The 20613-nt window shown below is 50.6% G+C and overlaps 1 protein-coding gene and 1 long non-coding RNA gene across 6 annotated transcripts in view; one reads left to right on the forward strand and one right to left on the reverse strand.

The window, feature by feature from the left end:
- Nucleotides 1–4638: 4638 nt before the first annotated feature.
- Nucleotides 4639–20613, reverse strand: part of GSDME (gasdermin E) — a 46066-nt gene continuing 30091 nt past the window's right edge. For all 5 annotated transcript variants that reach the window (XM_036230415.1, XM_036230414.1, XM_016159561.2 and 2 more), the window contains 6 exons: nucleotides 18951–19071; nucleotides 15104–15268; nucleotides 12989–13116; nucleotides 10967–11162; nucleotides 8531–8604; nucleotides 4639–5598 (listed from right to left, as the gene is read on the reverse strand). In XM_036230415.1, the coding sequence (XP_036086308.1) occupies nucleotides 5365–5598; nucleotides 8531–8604; nucleotides 10967–11162; nucleotides 12989–13116; nucleotides 15104–15268; nucleotides 18951–19071 (918 nt within the window). In that variant the 3' untranslated portion in view covers nucleotides 4639–5364. The remainder of the gene's footprint in view (nucleotides 5599–8530; nucleotides 8605–10966; nucleotides 11163–12988; nucleotides 13117–15103; nucleotides 15269–18950; nucleotides 19072–20613) is intronic.
- Nucleotides 5593–18956, forward strand: LOC118610711. The gene is made up of 3 exons (XR_004953934.1): nucleotides 5593–6317; nucleotides 14196–14420; nucleotides 15258–18956. It is a non-coding gene; the product is annotated as an uncharacterized LOC118610711 (long non-coding RNA).

Consider the following 20613-nt stretch of genomic DNA (forward strand, 5'->3'; position numbering starts at 1 on the left):
GAAACAGGTCATTAGTAGATCTCTAATCCAACAAGAATGCATTTTAGTTATGTTCTCTAATCGCTTTATGGCCATTGGCTGATAATGCAGTGCTATGATGATAAATCTGGCCTCCACACACCAAAGTCAGAAGTGATCTCTCTGTCTCTCTCTCTCTGTCTCTCTGTCTCTCTCTCTGTCTCTCTCTGTCTCTCTGTCTCTCTGTCTCTCTCTCTCTCTCTCCCTCCCTCCCTCTCTTTCCCTCCCCTCTCTCTCCTCTCTCTCTCCTCTCTCTCCTCTCTCTCTCCTCTCTCCTCTCTCTCTCCATTATGAGCTTTTACTGTTTTCTAATCTCCATCACAAACTGAACGGACACATCTACAGTTAACATAAATGCCATTTACAACTTGGGAGATTAAATGACTCAGTACCTGTAAACCAGTCTCGAGTCCCACCAAATGGGTTAGCATAGAGCAGAAACCAAATGTCTCATTTTAAACGTTTGGAAATTGAGATCTTTATTGTACTTCAAAAACAGCAAGCCGGAGGTCGAAACATAAACATGACAGGCCATTCCTGAAATTGGGCTTCCTTCATATCAGCCTAGGAGCTTGGAGGAAGAGGGGAAAACATCGCATTAAAAACTCCTCAGCCATGAGTTACCAGTGTTAAACCAAAAAGTCATGAGCAGTGAAAATGTGGTTTTCATAGTATCCTTAAAGAGGAAAGGTGGGCAGTAGCGTAAGTAACTCTGCTTTGAACACACAAAGCTCGTTCTGGCAAACGTGGTCCAAATGAGGAATGCCCCAGCCTTTTCAGGTAGGACCAGACAGCTCCCTCTGTATTTGGAATATAAGATAAATACTTCTTTGGGTTGAATGCTGTCCTTAAAAGACAACTGCGGACTCCTGTTTCTTCAGTAACCCTGGTTTTTAAGGCAGTGGTGTCTTGTATTTTGCTATAGAAGAATGAGCACTTGGGGACAGTGGCAAGTATAATTTTCTATGTGTTACACTGATCTCTGTTAGAGCCCATGATGAGTATTTGTCGTGAAAACTTTGCTCTGGGGGATTTTTCTTTTTCCCATTTCATTTTGGTATATCTTTATTTTGAACACAAATGCATGCTCTTTTTAACCTCTGGTCTTTGAAGTGATTGTAGAACTTTTTTTCTTTTTCAATGGAGGACAAAATGCTTGTTAGCAACTTAAAAATCAAAGCTGAACAAGCTGCTAACATAAGTTTCTGATGAAAAAATTTAAAAATAAAATTTAATTGCTACTGCTTTCCAAGTAATTGTACTACTCGTTCCTGTATAAAAGAAACATTACTGTCCTTGTATAAATAAAACTTTTCTGCAGTACAATTAAGTATTGATTTTTCAGAAACTGTCCCCATAAATTTTTCTTTTCACATATTTCCATATGCTGTCAAAAGCAAAAATTACTGAAATGTTCAATCTGTGAGATTGCATACGCCTGGTAAAATATTTTTGTATGTAAAAAGAAATAAATATTTAATATTGGAAAAATATAGTGTTTCATTTATAAGTAGAACTGAGGCTTAGAGATAGATAATAAAATGAAGAGGATAGGAGATTAGCTTTGGTAATTTCTTTTAAAAGCTAATAATCTTCATAAAAAGCCTCTAATGACTTTAGTTTTTCCCACCAAAATAAAATTTTCACATGCCTCTCTTCCTTAATAAGGAAACCCTATTTCCTTTATCCCAAACCAAGATCTCAAAGACGACACGCTCAAGGAAAGAAGTCAGAGACAGGGAAGATTAAAACATAGGATCAAGAAAAGGCCTCTATGCATAGAAGGCCCGAGAAGACCTGAGACCATTTTCCGGTTAGCCAAGGAAGAGATGCCCTGGCAGGGAAGACAGTGCCTGCCGTGACACAGAGCTGGGCCCTGAGGCCTGCGGTGACAAGGAGGACAGGCCTCCCCGCAGGCTGGTGATGAACTGGAGGCGTCACTGTGGGTGAGTGCAGGAAGCCCGTTTCCAGAAAAGGTACTTTGCATCTCCTTCCCAACCTTTTCCGAAATTCTGTACCTCATACTTCAGAAATTGCTAGTTCAGTGTGTTTCTGATGGCTCCAAAAGAATTGGGGTTAATGTCATTTCGTTCAGTGTCGTTTCATTCTAATGTTGATGGGGGCGGGGTGGGGGGTGTGGAGTTGATTCCTGGCCGGGGCCACTGTCTGCGTGGCGTCTGCCATGTGCTCCCCGTGGTTGTGTGGGTTTTCTCTGGGGACTCTGCTTCCCACAGATGCGCATGTTGGGTTAATTGGCGCGTCTAAACCGCCCCATTCTGCCCGAGTGTGGGGGTGTGAGAGGCCCTGTGGCGGAAGGGGGTCTTACTCAGCGTGGGGCCCCACCTCGCACCCTGCGCTGCTGGGAGAGGCTCTGGCCACCCCACTGCCCCTGGACTGGAATGAGCACGATGGAAAAGAATTATCTTGTTTTCATTCATCTTTCTTAAATGTCCATGTAGCTCACATGTATTTCAGTGTTTAATATTCGAAGTGTTTTGGGTCTTTATTTAGAAGTTTGGTGATGTTTCTGTGACCGTAGGAAATGTGGCGTAGGCATTTGACCCTGGCTTATATCAATCGGCGAGTGGTAAGACTGGTTTTGTTATATGTTGTTTTGCTTAGCCAGTTTCCAAGAAACCATGGACATTCGGTGGGGACTCGCTGTCGTTCCTTCTTCACCTTATACTCCCCGTCAGTTTTCTATCACTGCTGTAACAAATCACCACAAACTTAGCTTGACCCACAAACTTCTCATCGTTCGTGTGGGTCTGCAGCCCCACACGGGCCTCAGGCCGCGGTCAGGGTGCCTCGCGGGGCTTGCCCTGGCTCCCATCTGGGGGCCTGGAAAAGCGTCCGCGTCCAGGCTCTTGCAGGTTGTCGGGGGACTTGAGTTCCTTGCCGTCGCAGAACGAAGTCCCCACTTCTCCCTGGCTGTCAGATGGACTGGCCGCTCGTCCTTGAACCAGCCCCTCCGCTGCCGGAGCAGCCGCAGCTCTCCATCCCTGTCACGCCTCATCTCTTCTGCATTTTCTTCTGCCAAGTCTCTCCCAGTGACTCTTCTGTCTCTCAAGATCCCACCCAGATGATCCAGGAGACTCTGTCCACCTCAAAGTCCCGAACCTGAGAAACACCTGTGAGGTCCCTTTTTGTCATGGAAGGTGGCCCGTTTTCAGGTTCCAGGGATTACGGGGGCGTGGACAACCTCTGAGGGGCGTGGTCAGGCCACACCTCGCGAGCTAAGGTCAGTGTTTCTTCTCCCATCCACTTATGAAAGAGAAGTGGCCGTGGGAACATCAGAGTGAAGGGCGCCTGTGCCGTTCTAGGCGCAATTACTCTATTCGCTCTCTGCTTTCTAGATGACCGGGCCTGCTGGAACGTGTTTCCAAATCTAATTATTTAAAAAATATATATATATAAGTACGGTTCTTAATCTCAAGCAATAAATAAAGGCACACTTAAAATTAATAATAATCTTTAATGATGAGGATAGCAGTTAGAGGAGACTTTTGGAGGCTCAGGGTCCCCCTCCCTCGAGCATGCCCAGCACTACCCCCCCCCCCCCCCCCGCCAAGTGGAGGTCTGCTCAGAAGCCCAGCGGTCACCGGGGGGCTGGGAACACTTGTAGCACAGCAGAAGGCCACATCCTTTTCACTAGCTAATTTTTAAACCACAGTCTAACAGGGTAACAGGCCAGTGTCAGGGCATTTGTGGAAACAATCAAAACGCCTTAGTTGCCTGTTCGATGTAACCCAAACTTTGGGCACTTGCCAGGATGGCATCTTGTCTTTCTGTCTGAAGTTTGTCTCTATTTTCTGGTATTTTGGTTTAGTTTAGTTTTCTTTTGTTTTGTTTTGTTTTTTTTTTTTTAATTTAGAGGATAATACATATGAAATTCTAACAGGAATAGAGGGTGAACCCCACCTTGCTTCCCCACCTTTTGCCCCAGCCTCTAATTCCCCTCCCCAAAGGAGCCGCTGTCGGGTTTCTAGTAAACTCTTCCATGCGTTGTGATACATGTATATCTATTTTTTTTTTTTACACAAGTAGATTCGTACTACATGCTCGGTCTCTGGTTAGTTCTTTGAACTCGTTTCGGAAAACCAGCCAAAAACGCACGGCCGGCGCCACGGGGCTCACACCACCGCTCCCGCTTCTGCACGCTCCCCTCCGACTGGCACACGAGCTGCTTGTTCTTTAAGTCGCGGCCGCCACATCGTCCAGCTCGACGCCCCCTTTTTTCCCCCTCACGTCTCGTCAGCATTTGCATACGGTTTAGTCTCATGTTTCCTAGAGGTGATGAAATGGTTATTTGCTCCACTTCTTCCCCGTTAATGTTAATTCGAATCTTAAGGGCAGGAAGGGAATTAAGTAGATGATATTGAGGTAAAAAAAAAAAGTGCCGAGTGAAATGTTTCTTCTCCCCAACAACGGCGGCTCCTCGCCCCCATGCTCCTGAAGACAGACAGGTTCTAGCGGGAGGGTTAGCTACTTTCTGCTAAGGCAAAGCAAGGTGGCCGCAGGTCCCCAGTGGATGCTAGCAATGGAAACAGAGGCAGCAGGGGGTCAGTCCAGGCTATTTATAGAAGGATGCGGAAGCAATAAAAAGCGACATACACACAGTTCAGAGTTTCCTTTGATACAGGACGTAGTATTTTACAAATTAAACATCCAGACTGCATGGGTTACTAGCACATTGTTCTCGACAGAGAATTATCATGTTCATCAAAGCCAGATAAAATGCATATAGCTAGACCCTTAAGGAAAGGTGCCCTGCTATTAGATTTTTCTAGTATAATTTTGTTTAGCAGAAGAATATATGTACTCTAGTGGCACTTACACAGTTCATTTTTCAGTCACCACGAGGCATACAGCACGTCCGAAACGTAGCCTTCTATGAAGAGAAATTGCCTTTCCACAGCACTCACAATTTAAAATGAATTTTTGGATCAAAGTGTCAGACCCATTTGTTTTGGTACAACAGGAAGAAAGTGGGAAACATAAGTGATAGATGGACCCATTTTTCTGCAGGAAAAAAGGTCGGAATGTACTCTTAAAATTCTCACCCCTTCCCCAGCCCTTCGGGGTGCTGGAGTTGAACTAGCACATGGGGTGACCAGCACAGGAGGGCCTCATATGAATCAGAAACCATTTACAGACTACCTGGCGGCTAAACGCGAGACGATTCCCAGTGTAAAAAGTCACCACTCCATAAACTCTGGTAAATTCATTTCCTTGAGTAACTTTCAAGGTAGATCTGACCTAGGCCCCAAAGTAGTATCTCAACAATCCCGAAAGTTAGTTACCCAGCCTTGGCTGCGAACATGTGCTCGTGATTCACGTGTGACGTTACTGGTGCATTCTGGCTAAAGCCCAGAGCCCGTTCAGGCTTACGTAAAGAACGAGCTGGGAAACGTCAGGGACTGGGTAGGTGACAGCTTTCACGGACGACTGCCGGCGCTCCAGGCGAATGTCGGCTGCGGCAAGCAGACGCTGCACAATCTCGAACCTCTCCGTATCTCTGAGAGGAGCCAGGGCGGCGTCTTCAAGATCAGATTCTCCGTCAGCAGACAGCGCGCGGAGCTGAAACGGCACATTTAAACACGCTTACTCAAAAACGCTATAGAAAAATCCACACAGCTGGATAGTAGTAGCGCACTTCTAGCTAGTTATGAAAAAAATAAGTTGTGGTTGTCATTTTAAATTCCCCAAATGGAACAGAGAATTTAATGTCGTGGCACATTTGACCCAAGCCAGGATCTCAGGCCTGATCTTTCTACTTTTCCTGGCGTCCTCCGTCTGAACCCCTACTCGGAACGCTACCTGCTGCTGTATCCATCAGTGCCAGATTAGAAAGGTCAGAATGTAACATCCTCACATACACAGTATGTAAGGTTTATTGGATTCTTATTTTTTTTTTTATTTAAATGAAGGTCTTAGAATTTCTTATATGTTTGCACAAACCCCTCAGAGGGGTAGGTACCATAGTTTATTTAGCTAAGCATCCTGCCTCAAGAAGCTCTGCTCCCCTCCCTGAGTGCTCTCCCTCCAGAGGTCCATGGAGACCTTTTCTTCTCTCAGTGATCAGCTGAAATGCTGGGCCTTCCCTCATGCCCTCTCCACCCATCCACTTCCGACCCCCACTACATTATCATCCTGCCTTCGGATGTTTACTGTATCTGAAATTATCTTTCTCGACTCGTTTAGTCTGTTTCCTGAGACCGAAGCAGGGACCTGGTCAGTCACGGCCACCATTCACCCTGCCTGGACCGTGGACCCTTGGGGTGCTGGCTGGCTGGATGGTAGGTAGTTCCTAAGAAAGGGCACTTCCCATGCTGCTCGAAACATCTGAAACTTGGCTTTTAGGGTCTTGATCAGTGCCTGTGACAATTTTCGGGGGAGGGGGGGTGGTGGGGAAGAAGCCTATAATGTGTGCATGAAATTTAACTAAATCTGAAGGGACTCCTAAAGAAATCCAGGTAACCTTACTGTGATATGCAGCTCGCCCCAAGGCCGAAGGGCAGCACTCATTCAAATACAAACAACTCATGAGGCCCGTCTGTTATCAAAATCGGCCTTAGGAACACAGCTTGCAGATTTGCCAAATACAGTTCACACAGTGTAACCACAGGTTCAGAGTAACCACTTGGCCCCAGACCGCTCAGAGCGTGGAGCAGGCCTGCTCCTTAACGCAGAGCCCCACTGGTGGGGGCTGCAGGCTGCCCGCAGCTCAGAGTCCGGATCTGGCAGGGAAGAGCTGGGCGGATCCAGCCTCCTTCTCTGGACATCTGCCAACCCCCAGTGCCCAAAGGCACTTGTAGGTATGAAAGAGCTTCCCGTCAACCAAAGGGCTATGGGGAGTGAAATTAACACTCCCCCTTAATGATTCTAACTCACCTCATGCGGTAGCGTCTGACACCATCCTCCCAAAAGCCCCTCAGAAAGCCTCTCAAGGTTACCCTGGCCTCCAGACAAGACAAGACAGGTGTCATGCGGGTAGATTTTTATACCCTGTTCTAAGTAAACCCTTGTAAGAAACACACAGTACCCAAATTCCTGCAGGAAGCTGAAGCCTCACTGTCTTAAGAAGAGTTGTTTCAATATCTAGGGGAGATTGTATGAAGATGCCCGGGGACATCTTTAAAGAAAGAGTATTTCTTTCTCTACAATGAGCATCCCACGAAGGCAAGCAAGCAAAGGACTCTATGGAGGGGAAGGTCAGTGCCAACACAGGTAGCATCCATTCTGGACCTCCGCATGTGTCCTAAGGTCTACTTTTGGACCACCAACAGAGCAGAACTTGGGAGGAAGACAAAGATCAGTCCCAGGGCTGGTCTGCTGGGAAGGTGACAACTAAGCGTGAATTTGCCAGGAGAAGGCATTAGCTGCTGCGGCCTTGGCGGTACGTTCCTTTTTACACACCTCCTGGATGCAGCCGAGGACTTTGTACATACCACACGTGCAGTGGCTATAAAATGGAGCTGGCCTGCGAAAGCTCATCATGACAGACAATTTGGCAATGAAACGTACCGTTTCCGTAACCACACGCCACCAGTCTTGCCCTCGGCGGGCCACGGGACACACGCACTGGCACACTTTCAAGTAGTTCTGTGGTCAAAGGAATGCAGCGTTTCTCTGGGCAGCAGAACCTGCTTTCAGTTGTGAACGACACCTAAACTACTCCCTGAAGCTGCCTGGCTGCAGCCTTCACAGGTCCTTGCTGTCCTAAGGCACTGACCACAGAGCTCGAATTCACGGGGAGGATGCCTAACTCATTTCAGGGTCCTAGCTAGGCAGTCCACCCCTCTCCCCGCATCCCAGATCTGGGCGCGGAGCCCTGAGCTTCGGTCCTTTGGGCCTATGTAGCATGCTGGCCTTGGCCCTTAGCAAGCAGGCCTTAAAATAATCTCGCCAGGTGTTACTCTGCCCCATTAGAGTGGTTTCCGGTCTGACAGTTCCTTCTACTAAAGACCCAATTTGTAATTTTAAGGGGAAAAGCTTTATCTTGACTCTCCAGGGCTAAGCTGACCATTACCTTGTGCTCCTGCCATGACACTTCCTGAGGGCACACAGCTAAAATATCCCTCAGAGAGAATGCAATGTCTCCCTGAGACAAAGGGGTCCTCCTGAATACCTCCCTGGGGGAGTTTGGTGCAGGAGGCCTAGCCACAGATCTGCCGTTGCAGACGGTCCAGTGCCAGACGCCTCGCCTGCACCCGGGCACCAGGCCTTGGCCAAAATTTTCTCCAGATGATGAGGAAAGCATGAGGTTTGGAGTCCTAGCCCTGCTATCGCGAGTTATTCCAACAAATCTTTTCCCCTGGACCTCAGTCTTCCTGTGGGGTGGGGTGTGGAGGGAGGTTAAAAACGGGGTTCATAATAATACCCGTTTAACCTATTTCAAAGGGCTGTTGTGGATGAGAAACCCTCAAAGTGTTTTATCATCTGTTAGGTGCCCATCTCCTCATCATTTCCCCACTCCTGCCCCTCCCCAGGCCCCATCTGGGTTCCTTACCAGGTGGCACAGCGTAGGAATCATCTGGAGTTTGCAGCAGGTGCCCAGAAGAGCTGCTGCATTATCTGGCATTTCTGCAAGAGACAAAAATCAGTCACTGTCAAAAAAAAAACAAACAAAAAGCATCCATGGGGACAAAGCCAGCCCCTGGATTGTACCTAATTTATTCTTTTGTGCTCTCCAGCTAGCTGGGGAGAGTTTATGCTCAATAATTGCAGAAAGAAAGGAAGAAAGGAAGGAAGGAAGGGATCAAAACACATGGGGTAAGGAGGAATGTAGGAAGGTCTCCATGTGGGCCTTTCCCTTGAAGTGCCTCCTTCCCTTCCATTCGTCCCTCCCTTCCTCCTCACTCCCTTCCGTCCGCCCTCCTCCATCACCGCCCCCCCTCCATCCTCTCACCGCCCTCCGCTCCTCCTCCTCCGCTCCTCCATCCCTACCCCCCCTACGAAAAAGACCTCGAAGAACGAACGAACAGTGCTAAACAGGCAGCAAAGGCCTTTTAGAAAATAGGTGTAGGAACCAGGGAACCAGATCTGTGTTCAGCAGAGGATATTCCTTGACACTCAATCTGCAAATCAGAAAGAACTGTATGGACTCAGGGAAAAGCAAATCAGCATGAAAAAGTAGGAAGAACCTGGGATTTGGTAACAAAAGCGGTACCTTTGAACCCCATTTCATGTTTGGGGTATGACCTTGGATCTACCTCTCTGAGCATGTTTCCTCATGTGACAGACTATGGATTTTTTAAAAAATGGGGTTTTTTTTGCATATGTCAGAGAATTCTAAAGGATTCTAAACTCAGGTCACTAGCCATTTTTTGGAGAAAAATGCAATGTGGCCTGATAGAGGGATGGACGGCTTGAGCCCAGGACTAGCCCACTGCTAGCTCGGCAGAGGGAGTGGGTGCAGAGCTGTGCAGCGCTGGGTGCTGCACCAGAAGGACCCTGCCAGGCCCCAGGAAAAGGAGATCCAGGTCGGCGTAACTCAAACTGGATTTTAGATACCTGCCAAGGTAAAAGAGATGCAGTTCCTAAAAGGACCCACTCCCTCATGATATGACCTTTGAGCCGAAAAGGCCAAAGAGAGAAAGAGAGTCACCTGTTGAGTGATCTGGTCCTGGGACCACTTATGAACTCCCTCCATCTTCTGCATTCATTAGCAAGCAGCCTTACTTATAAACGGCGGCATGTCACTGAGGCTGTGTGACCCAGCAGCGTACAAGGAAACATAACCTGTTCCCAGCTGCTAAGATGTGCTCAGGTCTCACGTTATGTGTCACCTCCAAGTAGCTACCCGTGGACAAGGTTGCAGAGAACTTGGGGCTGTGTCCGGGCTCAGGGCGAGGGGACTGTGGCGCATGCACCATGTTGGGCATGCACTACATGTCTGACATCACTAATCCAGCCTATCGATTCCAGTAAGTAACGAGGTGTGTGAAGAAACGGCTTCTCACAAGCTGGAGAACGCTGGCCTGGGAATCAGCGCCTGACAGAAGGCCTGCATTTGAAGACTGTAGTACACTGATGTTAGCAGTGGGGTGAGGTCTCTATTGGAGTTCCACAGGGCTCTGTCATATGTCCTGTCTGAGTCGAAACTTCTATCCATGGCTTGGAATAAGACCTAGAGCATATATTCCTCAGCATACAGACCCGGGACAGGCACTCTCTCTTCTAAGTACGTAAATCTGAAGAACCCTGGGCTTCTGTTCCTGTGTGGTGCCGGGGAGGAACCCTGGACATATGAGGAACTCAGCACCCTGACTAACATCACCTCAAAGGGAAGTTGTGGGGCCTAAGAGACGGGGCTGGTTTGCCAGCTCTTGCCTTTCAGAGAAGGAACTGAAAGCCCAGTTCCTCATGCAGGACGAACACCCTCTGATACCACAGAGCCCCTGGCCTGGTCAGCTGTGGGCGGGAGTGGGAGACAAGTGACAGGGCAGGGCCCGCCGCTCAGGTGTAAGCGGGTGGCCGCCCCTGGGAGGGCCATTTCAGGACCCCTGCAGGAGTCGGGGAGCCGCTGGGCCCCGCATCCTGCCGCCTCAGACGCTCTCTGCAGCCTCCCTGCACCAACGGCCACAGCACCTCGTCAGGGTGGGGCGGTGAGTTTGCACAGAGGAACAGGAGGATCTAAAGGACCGAAACCCTGGAGGACAGCTGATAGACGGGAGCCCCTGCCACTAGGCACGGCCAGGGCCCGGGCTGCGTTTGGGGAGATGCTTTCTCATGTTGGCGAGCGGGGAGGCCCGAGGAAAGACAGGCCTCCTTCGTGCTCAGGTCTGCGACTTTTCACGGCTCCCCTGTGCACCTCCTCAGCCTCCCACTTCTTTATCCTCCTCACACTGCTGGGAGGGAGGGGACTGCCTGCACCCACCTCCCACAGCAGTCAGCAAAGCAGCTTCCGAGCAACGCCAGTCTGCCTTCCTTTCTCCATCCATACCTGCTAGTGCACTGACCAAGAAGTAGGCCGTAGAGAAGAGCTTCTGGTTGCTGACAGCATCCTCCGGGCCCGGACACCCGCTCTGCACGCTGTACCCCACCAGTCGCAGGAAGGCCGCGAGGTCCTGCTGCTGCGAGGGCTTCAGCTCTCCAGGCATTGCCCGTGGGGGTGACAGACCACTGAACACATCGTCACACTGCAGAGGGAGGAGAAAAGAGACAGACGTGATGAAGCTAGAGGCCACGCTGAGTGCCGCCCAGCACCTCTGCCCACGACGAGCGGCCTCCTGCCCTTTGCCAGGGGTAAAACAAGACCCTGCACTCTTGTACGTTTTGAAATTACTAATCCCCCAGGTTGGATTTCCTCATAAGGAGACAGTAAACTAAGCCTTGCCCAGGTATTAGTCTTTCACAGCGAGGCGGGTTGGGGGCACCTGTGCAAGACCATCAGGTAGAACCTCCAGGGCAGTGCAGAGTCTAATGGGTTAAACCAGGAACAAGTGACTGACTACACACAGAACTGAGGAGGGGACCATAAAAGCATCGTCGCATTGTGGTGCTCAAGCTTTAAACTCAGCACTCCAGCCCCAGGCGTAATCCCAGCTGCACCCAGGGCAGCCTCGTCCAGCTGCACGGGACCTGCTGGGAGGTGGGTGGTCCTGCCGGTAAGGACTCCCCGGGCCACCCTGGCACCACCCCGCCAGTTCCGCTCCAGCACAGCCTCCGCGTCCAGACCCACGCATATGAGAGCCCGCCAGGCCCCCACCATCCAGGAAGCTGATGCTTTTTCCATGGGGTGCCGGCCTGACATTTCCTTCTCAGAAGGAGATATTTTAGAAAGTAAAAGTCAATGGGTGCTTTGCACCCTCCCTGGGGCTAGCATGCCCCCCACAATCTCTACATCCTCCAGAGCACATACACGCCCTGGGCCGTTGGGCTGTTTCAACAACTACAGTTTCTATCACTGGCAACAGAGAGAGGTCTTTTGGCATAATCCAGTTTCAAAGGGAAAAAGTAATGTGGATGCTCTTCTGGAGGTCATAAAGCATTAAATCAGGAAATCGGAGTTCAAACTCTCTGCATAACTGAAAAACAAAAAACCAACGAAGCAAGCAACTATAGTAAAAATCAGCCTTATAGCGCCCCAGCCTCCTTCTGGGAAGCAGCGCAGAAAGTCTGGGTGGATGGAGGCTGGCAGCCGGTGTGTCCCTCACCAGTTCTGCAATTAACCGTTAAGGAACTCGGCCTCCCCCAGAAAATCCTCCTGCCGCGAAGCGGAAAAACACAGAGGCCTGCTTTTCAATCTGCTCTAAACAGAATGGGTCGACTTACTGGACTCTACAACACCGTCCCCTGAGGAAGTGGGTTGACCACTGCCCCACCCACCCCCAACTACGTGTCTACCTGGACCTCGAGCATGTGGCCTTATTTGGAATGAGTGTTTGCAGATGTGATGAAGGTACAGATCTCGCAATGAGATCCTCCTAGATTGGGGTGGGTCTCAAATCCAAGGGTGGGTGTCTTAAGAAGCAGACAAGGAGACGACATAGAGCAGGCCACGGGCAGGAAGTACACACTGGAGGATGTGGGCACAAGCCAAGCAGCCACCAGGAGCCACCAGGAGCCACCGGGAGCTAAAAGAGGCAAGGGAGCATTCTCCCCTCAAATTTTGGGGGGAGCCATGGCCATGCTGACACCTTAACTTCAGCCTTCAGGCCTCAGAGGTCTGAGAGCGTAAATTCCTGTTTTAAGCCAAGCCATCTGTGATAATTTGTCACAACCGCCCTAAGGGACCGATGTCCCCTGAGCTTCTTGACACCCACAGCTACCTCTCTGCAGTGAGAAAACCAAGGACCTAGGAGTAAGAAACAAGCTTCAGGGCTCCAATGAGGCGGAGAAATTTTACATGCAATTCTATCCCAGCTCAGAGCATTTGTCGCAAGCGGCCCAGCCCATCCACACCTCCAGGACCCCCAGGCGGAGACGCCCCGCCTCGCACCACGCACCACGTCTCTGCTCTCACCACTTGCTCCAAGGCCAGGAGTAACTCTTCATCAAACAGGACCGCCTGCAGGATGCCGCTCAAGGCTGTCTGCTGCTGCTGGGGCAGCTCCGCGAAGGGACGGAAACTCCTCTCCAAGGGCAGGCTCACTGTGAAAGCAGGGAGCACACCCGGTCTCAGGACGGCTGTGCCCGTCTCCGGACACGGACAGCAGCTCTGGCTTTTTACAGCTAATTGTCCTCAGTCCTCTCACAGACACTTCCAGCGGCACAGGCAGCCACGAAACTCGGAAATAAAGGACATCGAGTTACATGCCGCCTGCCCGTTTGTCCGTAACCAGTCGTTGCCACCGGGGGCAGAACGAGATAGAAAGGAAAGAAAGAGGGCCCCCAGCTTTGTTTCAAATTTCGCACTTTGTTTCTGACGACTCACTAAACGTTAAGTCTAATCAGTTATTTTCTGAAAGGGTCACTTAGACTCCTCTTGAGCACGAGGAAGTAAACTATCTGCAGGAGTAAATGCTCAAGGCTGAATTACTAAACATCAGTCACTACTTTTATGATGCGTTGGAGTCAGGCAAATTTCAAAATATATTCTGTTTCATACCCTCTCTTCTAATTCATTGCGGATTTTGTATCCTTTAACATCTAATGCATGCATTTCAGAGGGGCTGGCACCATATTTTCATGGCGCACACAGCTATTTCGCTTTTCCCACTTTTTTTTCTTCAACTATCCTAGAGAATGAGTGTGCAGGGCCACCAGCTGGGTTGCTTACATCTTCTGAAGGATGCTGGAACCTCTCCCCTTAGAATCTTCCTTTAAAAAAAAAATTAGTTAAAAGCACCTAGGAAATCAGTAGTGATTTAAAAGCTTTTGTATGCAGCGATGCATACTAATGCACAAATGCACTGCCTCTGCTGATGGCAGATTCCAGCAAAGGGCGGTGGAGATTCTCATAGAGAGGAACATGCCCCACAGTAACTGCCATTCAAAAACTTCCCTAGAAACACAACGAGGCCTTTGCTGCTCCAGCCTGGAGAGACGAGCTACCCTGGTTGGTCTAGTGTCCAAGGGCGCGAAGGCCAGGCCAGCCCCCACCCCACCCCTGCCGCCCCACGTCACCCCGGGCTGACTACAATGGCCCACTTACAGGATGTACTGTTAGGAAAGGAAATTGTAAGAAAGCTACAGCCCACAGACTGTCTTGTCACTTCCCTGTCGCACAGGCCAAGGCTGCAGGACCACCGCTGCTGTGGCTCTAACCCGACGCAGACAGTGGCAGCAGAAAATCGCATCCACTTATCAATCTCAAGGAAGTGGAGGACGGCCCTGCATAAGACGGGGAAAGCCTTATTTTAAGACTGGGCTCACTCACTCACTGCCATTTCTTCCAACACCATCTTTGCTACAGGAACAAAAGCATCTGGTTTGGGATCACGGACGCCCCACCGGTGAGTCTCCCTTCTGACCTTCCCAGCCAGAGCATACTCTGAGCTGCTCCTAGATCTTTCTGCGAAGCTCTTACGTAATTGTGTTTCTCCTTTTCCTCGCCCATCTCCTCTTCTACCATATACTGCACTCCCACCCTCCCCACTCCCCCCAAAACCCCCAACTTTTTCAAACAGCATGCTGAGGGAGCAGTCCCCTCCTCACTGGAGGCTACGGCATCATACGGCCTCACGCCAGGTGGATGCAGAGCCTTCCAGAGCCACTGCGCCATGCCGACGAAGCACTGCGAGTCGGGGCAGTAAAGCCAGGGATATGACGGAATGGGTGCCAAACTTGGGTTCTCTCCCCTTACTGCTGACTCGCTGCGGTTAGTGATCAGCGAGGCTTCTGTGGTTAAACAGAAAAACAAACAAACAAAAAAATGCCAGGCCCCCGACAAAGACACCCCTCAGTCTCTGGCCCCTTTCCCAAAACACGACAGCCAAGACCTGAGGTTCCCTGTGAGCCGACCACGGTGAGTTGCCGCTGAGTGGACGAGGCCTGGCTCAGAGGCACCGTCCCCTGTGTTCCCAAATGTTTTCCGTGAAGTCACCGAGGAGTCACTGCTCCTGAAGGCCATGTTGCCTCTTTGGGTACAGTACTCCATTCACCATCAGCTCACCATGCCCCACCCTGCTGGCATTACCTTGTTTTAAAACACTCAGTGGCTTATCCGAGGCAGACGGCCTCTGCCAAGCATCTGGCATGTCCCCAAATGCAAACTCTCGGAAGGGCAGGGAGTTCGGGGAGACAGAGTCGCTTCTTCTCTCTCGCTCAAAGCCACCGTGCTTTCCTTTTAGGAGGCAGAATTCTGCAAAGCGAGGGAAAAGGACAAGTCAGCATGGGGCAGCCCGGCCACATCGCAGACCGGCTTTCTCCAACTCGGGCCGAGCAGGAAAGCACAGCTACCCTCTTTCCATTAAACCCATTTCCTACACGCACGCCGTTTGACCAAAACTCATTCACCTCCTAAAAGTACAGGAGAAATGGTTGTTCTTAACATAAGGCTCTCCTGTGTGTCCTCTTTGAACAGGCAGGAAGCAATCTTTCAAACATCAGGAGTATTTCTTTGGTCTGATTTGAACAAATTAACTCTAAACAAACAGATCTCACCCTATATGAATGAAACAGAAAATGTGAATTTGACTGATAAATTGGATTTGACTGAACTGATACTATTACAGAATTACTGACAGTATATTGAGGTGCACAGGTGGTTAAGTTCTATGGTTCTGTTCTTAAAGTCAACTTTACTTCATTAACAAACGATAATAGCAATAAAAAAGGAACTTATTTCTGCATTTATATGAGTAAATCTCAAACACGCTGAATGGAAAATCGAGACACAAAATATATTCTACATGAATCCATACGATGGCAAAACTAGTCATTTTTTTAAAGCCTTGTCGTTCAGAGATACTGAACTATTTATAGACAAAACAATATAATACCTAGGCTTTTTGCTTCAAAGCAATTGAGTACAGGTAGAGGGAGAGAGTGAAATTACAGGTAGAACATAAATTGCCCTTGAAGTGTGACGTACACAGGGGGTTCATTATATTATCATCTCTACTTTTGAACACGTGTGAAATTTTCCATAATGAAAAATTTTTAAAAAAAGTTTCCTCAAATACTTTCATATTTGATAACCCAACCAAGGTATCTAAACTGTAGGTTAAAACATAGCCGTTCTATGTCCTTGCTAAGCAAAGACAGTAAGTGAAGTCATGAATCAGGGTTCTTTCATGCTCTGCTTAATGATTTGTATACTTAAGCGCAGGCTATGGAATGAAAATGTGGCTGAGCTGGGTACCCGTATGACATGTGGAAGGCATGGCTGTCAGCACGTATTTTCATTTGCTCGTGGGGATTCCTAAAGACAGAACGGCTGCCTAGGACAAATGAAACCGGCCTCCATTGACTCACTGGTTCACTGGCCCATACTCACTGGGCGTCCAGGGCACCCCCCGCTCGCTCCAAGCTGTGCACCGGGCTACAACAACCCGGGCCTTGATCATCAGTACGGACGGAGTGGGGCAGGGGTCATGCGGATGGTGGCGGAGGAGGTGGACGGGTCGCGAAAGCCACAGTGCCAGGCGCAGAGAGAACCAGCAAAGGTTTCGTGGACGAAGCAGTGTCCAAGGAGCCTCCTGAAGGTTCGGTAGGAATTAGCCGGGAAGAGAGGTAGACAGCATGCTCCAAACAGAGTGACGGCTGTCATGGGGCTGGGAGGCAGAGCGGGGTGGTCCCACGCAGTGGGTTAACTTGGGCCAGAGGCTGCCTCGGGAGGTGCTGGAGATGAGAAGGAAGGCTGGACGTGCCCTGGGACAGGCCCACGAGGCATGAAAGTGCGGACGCTCTCTTGGGACAAAGAGAGCCTCGGAAGGGCGTTTGAGCAGGTGAGCGAAATGGCCAAATTTCTATTTTAAAGTAATCACGTTAGCTACAGTGCTGGGATGGAACAGACAGAAAAGATTCAAGGAAGCAGAGAAGCCGATTAAGAGACCGTAGTGGGAAACGGGTGGGGGCGGAGGGCAGACGGCAGCTTGAGGTGAAGCAGAGGGTTGTGGCTGAGAGATCCCCTCATCAAGGCCGGTGTAGATGCTGCCCCCAGGGACAAGGAAGGGGTCGGCCTCCTCTTGAAGTTTCAAAGGGTGCACAGGATGCTTGTCAATGAACTCCCACACAGAGGTGGGAGGAGAGATCGGGCGGCCTCTTAAGGGCCCTTTCCGGCCCCGCGGGTCTGTGTTTATGACGCCGGATCAGAACATTCTGTGGCGAGAGTGACAGAAAACACAGATGGGAAGTAAAAGCAGAACCGTCTTAAAAAAAACAGGCACCGAGCCTCACAGAGCAATGGCCTGGCAGTCGGCAATGCAGCCAGGCTTCCTGGGCCTGGGGTGTGGGAAGTGAGCCCAAGGAACCTCGAGAATTCCCTGGGTGGGGGGGTGTGTTGGGCACCTCCTCACAGCAGCACAAAGAGGAGTTTATTTTCAAAGACAGAGGAAGCAAGCCAAGATAAAAGGCTTGACATTGAAATGCAAACAGGAGAGGCACACCGGGCCAAGCTGCCCCTGTCCAGCCCTGTCTGAGAAAAGTGGGCCCCCCCCTCCTGCCCCCATAGGAGGGCCAGACGCCCCAACAGAGCTGCAGGCTGGGCAGAGCACTGCCATCCCCACGGAGAAACGGGAAGGGGCTCCTCTGCGCCCACTGCCTGGAGTGGCACCCCAGCCTGGCCACCAGCCACCGACGGGCCCTCACAGCACTCAGGGGCACCCCCGGGCGCAGGCCACGCTTGCAGACGGCTTACAAAGTGACACCTCCACATCAATCCGTTTGGAAGGAATAATCGAGGCAGGCGCCTCCCGGGCTGGGATCACACACGTGCCTGTGGCAACACAACTTATCATGTGCTGATGACGAAAACGGAAGGGACAGCTTAATCATCTCACTGCCACTGGTCCAGCAGACAAAAGTCTTTCAAAGGGAAAGAATAAAATAGTAAGACTGCCCAGGATGACACACATTTGGAACCAGGGGCCTAAAGGATATAGTTCACGATCCTCAGTTTTCCCTGTGTCGCTGAGCTGCCTCGTTTAGAACTTCTTCTTAAAACCGACACCAACTCCGACGGCCGCTCTCCACCTCTACCCACCCCACACCTTCCTCTCCACCCGGGCGATGTTTGCAGCAAACCACAAACACGTCACCATCTCATCTGTGAAGACTTTCAGTATAAATTTCTGAAAAAACACATGACTCTTTTGCAAACATAACCATAGCATTACTACCATACCTACAGAGGCCAACGATAATTTACTATATTACATATAGTAAATAATTTACTATAATTCACTATATTAAAAGAAGCAGTCGGTTTTCTTGGACCCAACACGAGGTCTTCTCAGGAAAAGCGCGAGGGAGGGGCGTGCGCATGTGAGATCAGCAGACTCAAGCTAAAGCGAAGCCCCTCCGGTTTTCAAATGATGCCGGATCTCCCAGCTTCGATCCACTGGGAGGGCAATGTTTTGGGCTTCATATTGGGGGACAGAGAAGACAATGACAGTGATGTTGTTATTAACAGCCAGGAGGAGTACTTCCCACTGTGCCAGGTGCTCCACGTGCCCCGGCTCAGTGGATGAACCCTCTTTGCAGCCCTGTGGGGCCATCTTTCCTCTCCCAGAGGTGGATAAGGCTCGGCCAGATTCACCAGCTGGCCCGAGGCCTCACGGCACAGCGTGGCACGAGGGCTGGCCCCAGTCTGTCTGATCGCAGAGACACATTTTTAACCCACGCCTTCCCCCACGCCGTCCCAATGCAGCCCACTTGTCCCCTTGTAATGGGATGTCGCCAGCTCTTCTGATACCTCTTGCCTCATGATCCCCAAAGCCATAGGAGAGCCCCTACAAATGTGTACCCCAGGGGAAGACAGGGTATCCCTCGGCGCTGGCTCGACCGCCTTGCGAGAGCAGCGAGCCGGAGGCGGCACTCACCGAACTGGCCGTTCAGTTTCACATACAACTCGATGACGCTGTAGGCGATGGTGGTGGAAGCAGGGATCTCCAGCACCACATCGGTGTCCTTGGCGATGGCCCCGTCCTCCGAGGCAGACACCTGTGGGCAAGAGCACACGTTCCCACCTGTGCGCTCCGACGCCCCTGGGCCTCTGCCCCACCCCCACGGAGGTGCTCAACAGACGCCCATAAAACCACGTAGCAAGGAAGAGCCAGCCAGCCAGCAGAGGCCAGGATCCCACCCTTGTCAGCCTCATGACGTGCACACATATTCTCAAGTAAATGGCCCCCCTGGTGGCACAAAAGCGAGATGACAGAGTTTGGGGTGCCGGGGAGCTAGGTCTATGGTGCTGAATAAAGGTGATCACAGGACAAGAGAATCTCCCACTTCCCTCACGGAGGGCTATGGAAACTACTCTGAAATCTTAACATGAATCCTACCCAATCTCAAAGCCTGAGTGGGAGAACCCAGCCGAACCCCTCAAGCATGCCTGTCTAGACCCCTACAGATGGCACAATGTACTGTTAAACAGGCAAGAGGCTGGAGGGAAGAGAAGCCAGGATGCAAAGGAAGAGCAGGAAATGCCAAGAAATAAGACACCGAGGCTCTGTCCTTCGAACGCCGTATGACCCTCGCGCACACTGGCCTGAGGAGAGGAAGACGAGAATCCGTCTGTTGCTCAAACACTGCAGGTGGGAGACCTTTATAAGCAGCCTGATCCTGGTCAGGATGTGATAACAGCCGGCCTGCTGATTCCCAGGCAGGCTCTGGGCCTCTCAGGGGGGTCACCATGGACAGGAATATTGCTGGGGCCAGCCGAAGCCATCTCCCATCGGGCATGTCCCTCATCACTGCTGTCCAGCCCACTGAGCCTACCCGTCCAGGGCGACTGCATCTCTACCTCCATTCAAACTCGACATTCCTGGGTCCTCTGGCAAAGGCCAAACATCAACCCAAGAAATGAATCTCTAAGAATCGGATATCAGGCGCCATGGCAACTGGAGGGAAAACAGCTTGGGTTGTTTCCTGCTCCACTAAAGTTCACTACTGGCTCAGGGTCAGCTTGTTCAGACTGTCTAGAATTTAATCCAGAAGCATCTTTTTATGCATAGACAGGCAGACTAACGATCCTTACCTTCTCTAACTCAATCCACAAAGGATTTGAGGCAGCTAATGCTACAGTCACTCTGAGATCCTTGACTCGAGGATCTGTAGGGGTCATCTGTGCACTGGGCCTGGCCCGTGCCCATTTAACCCATTTTCTTTTGGGACTGCACCTGACCCAAGCCAGCATGGTCAATCGGAGCATCCGAATGCCCTGGCCTTGGGGCTGCTTCAGGGATGGGCGCCCAGAGCCCGCCTGAAGCTCTCTTCCCCCTGGGGTTGCAGCAGGTGGGATGAAACCTGGAGCTCTCAAGGAGAGAGCCCATCAGATGGAGCCCACCCCCGGGGTGGATCCAGCAGTGATAGAAGCCAGCTGACCCCAAACATTTCAACACATTCAACACATGAGCCAACACATTCGCTTCTTATTTAAGCCCATTGAAGTTGGACTTCTCTTAATTTGCTACAGAAAGAGTCCCGATGAATGAAGACACCGCCCCACAAAGGCCCCTGACCCAGGCCCCCACGGCTGGAACC

The sequence above is a fragment of the Rousettus aegyptiacus genome, unplaced genomic scaffold, assembly GCF_014176215.1.
Source record: "Rousettus aegyptiacus isolate mRouAeg1 unplaced genomic scaffold, mRouAeg1.p scaffold_m13_p_13, whole genome shotgun sequence".
Lineage (NCBI taxonomy): Eukaryota > Metazoa > Chordata > Mammalia > Chiroptera > Pteropodidae > Rousettus > Rousettus aegyptiacus.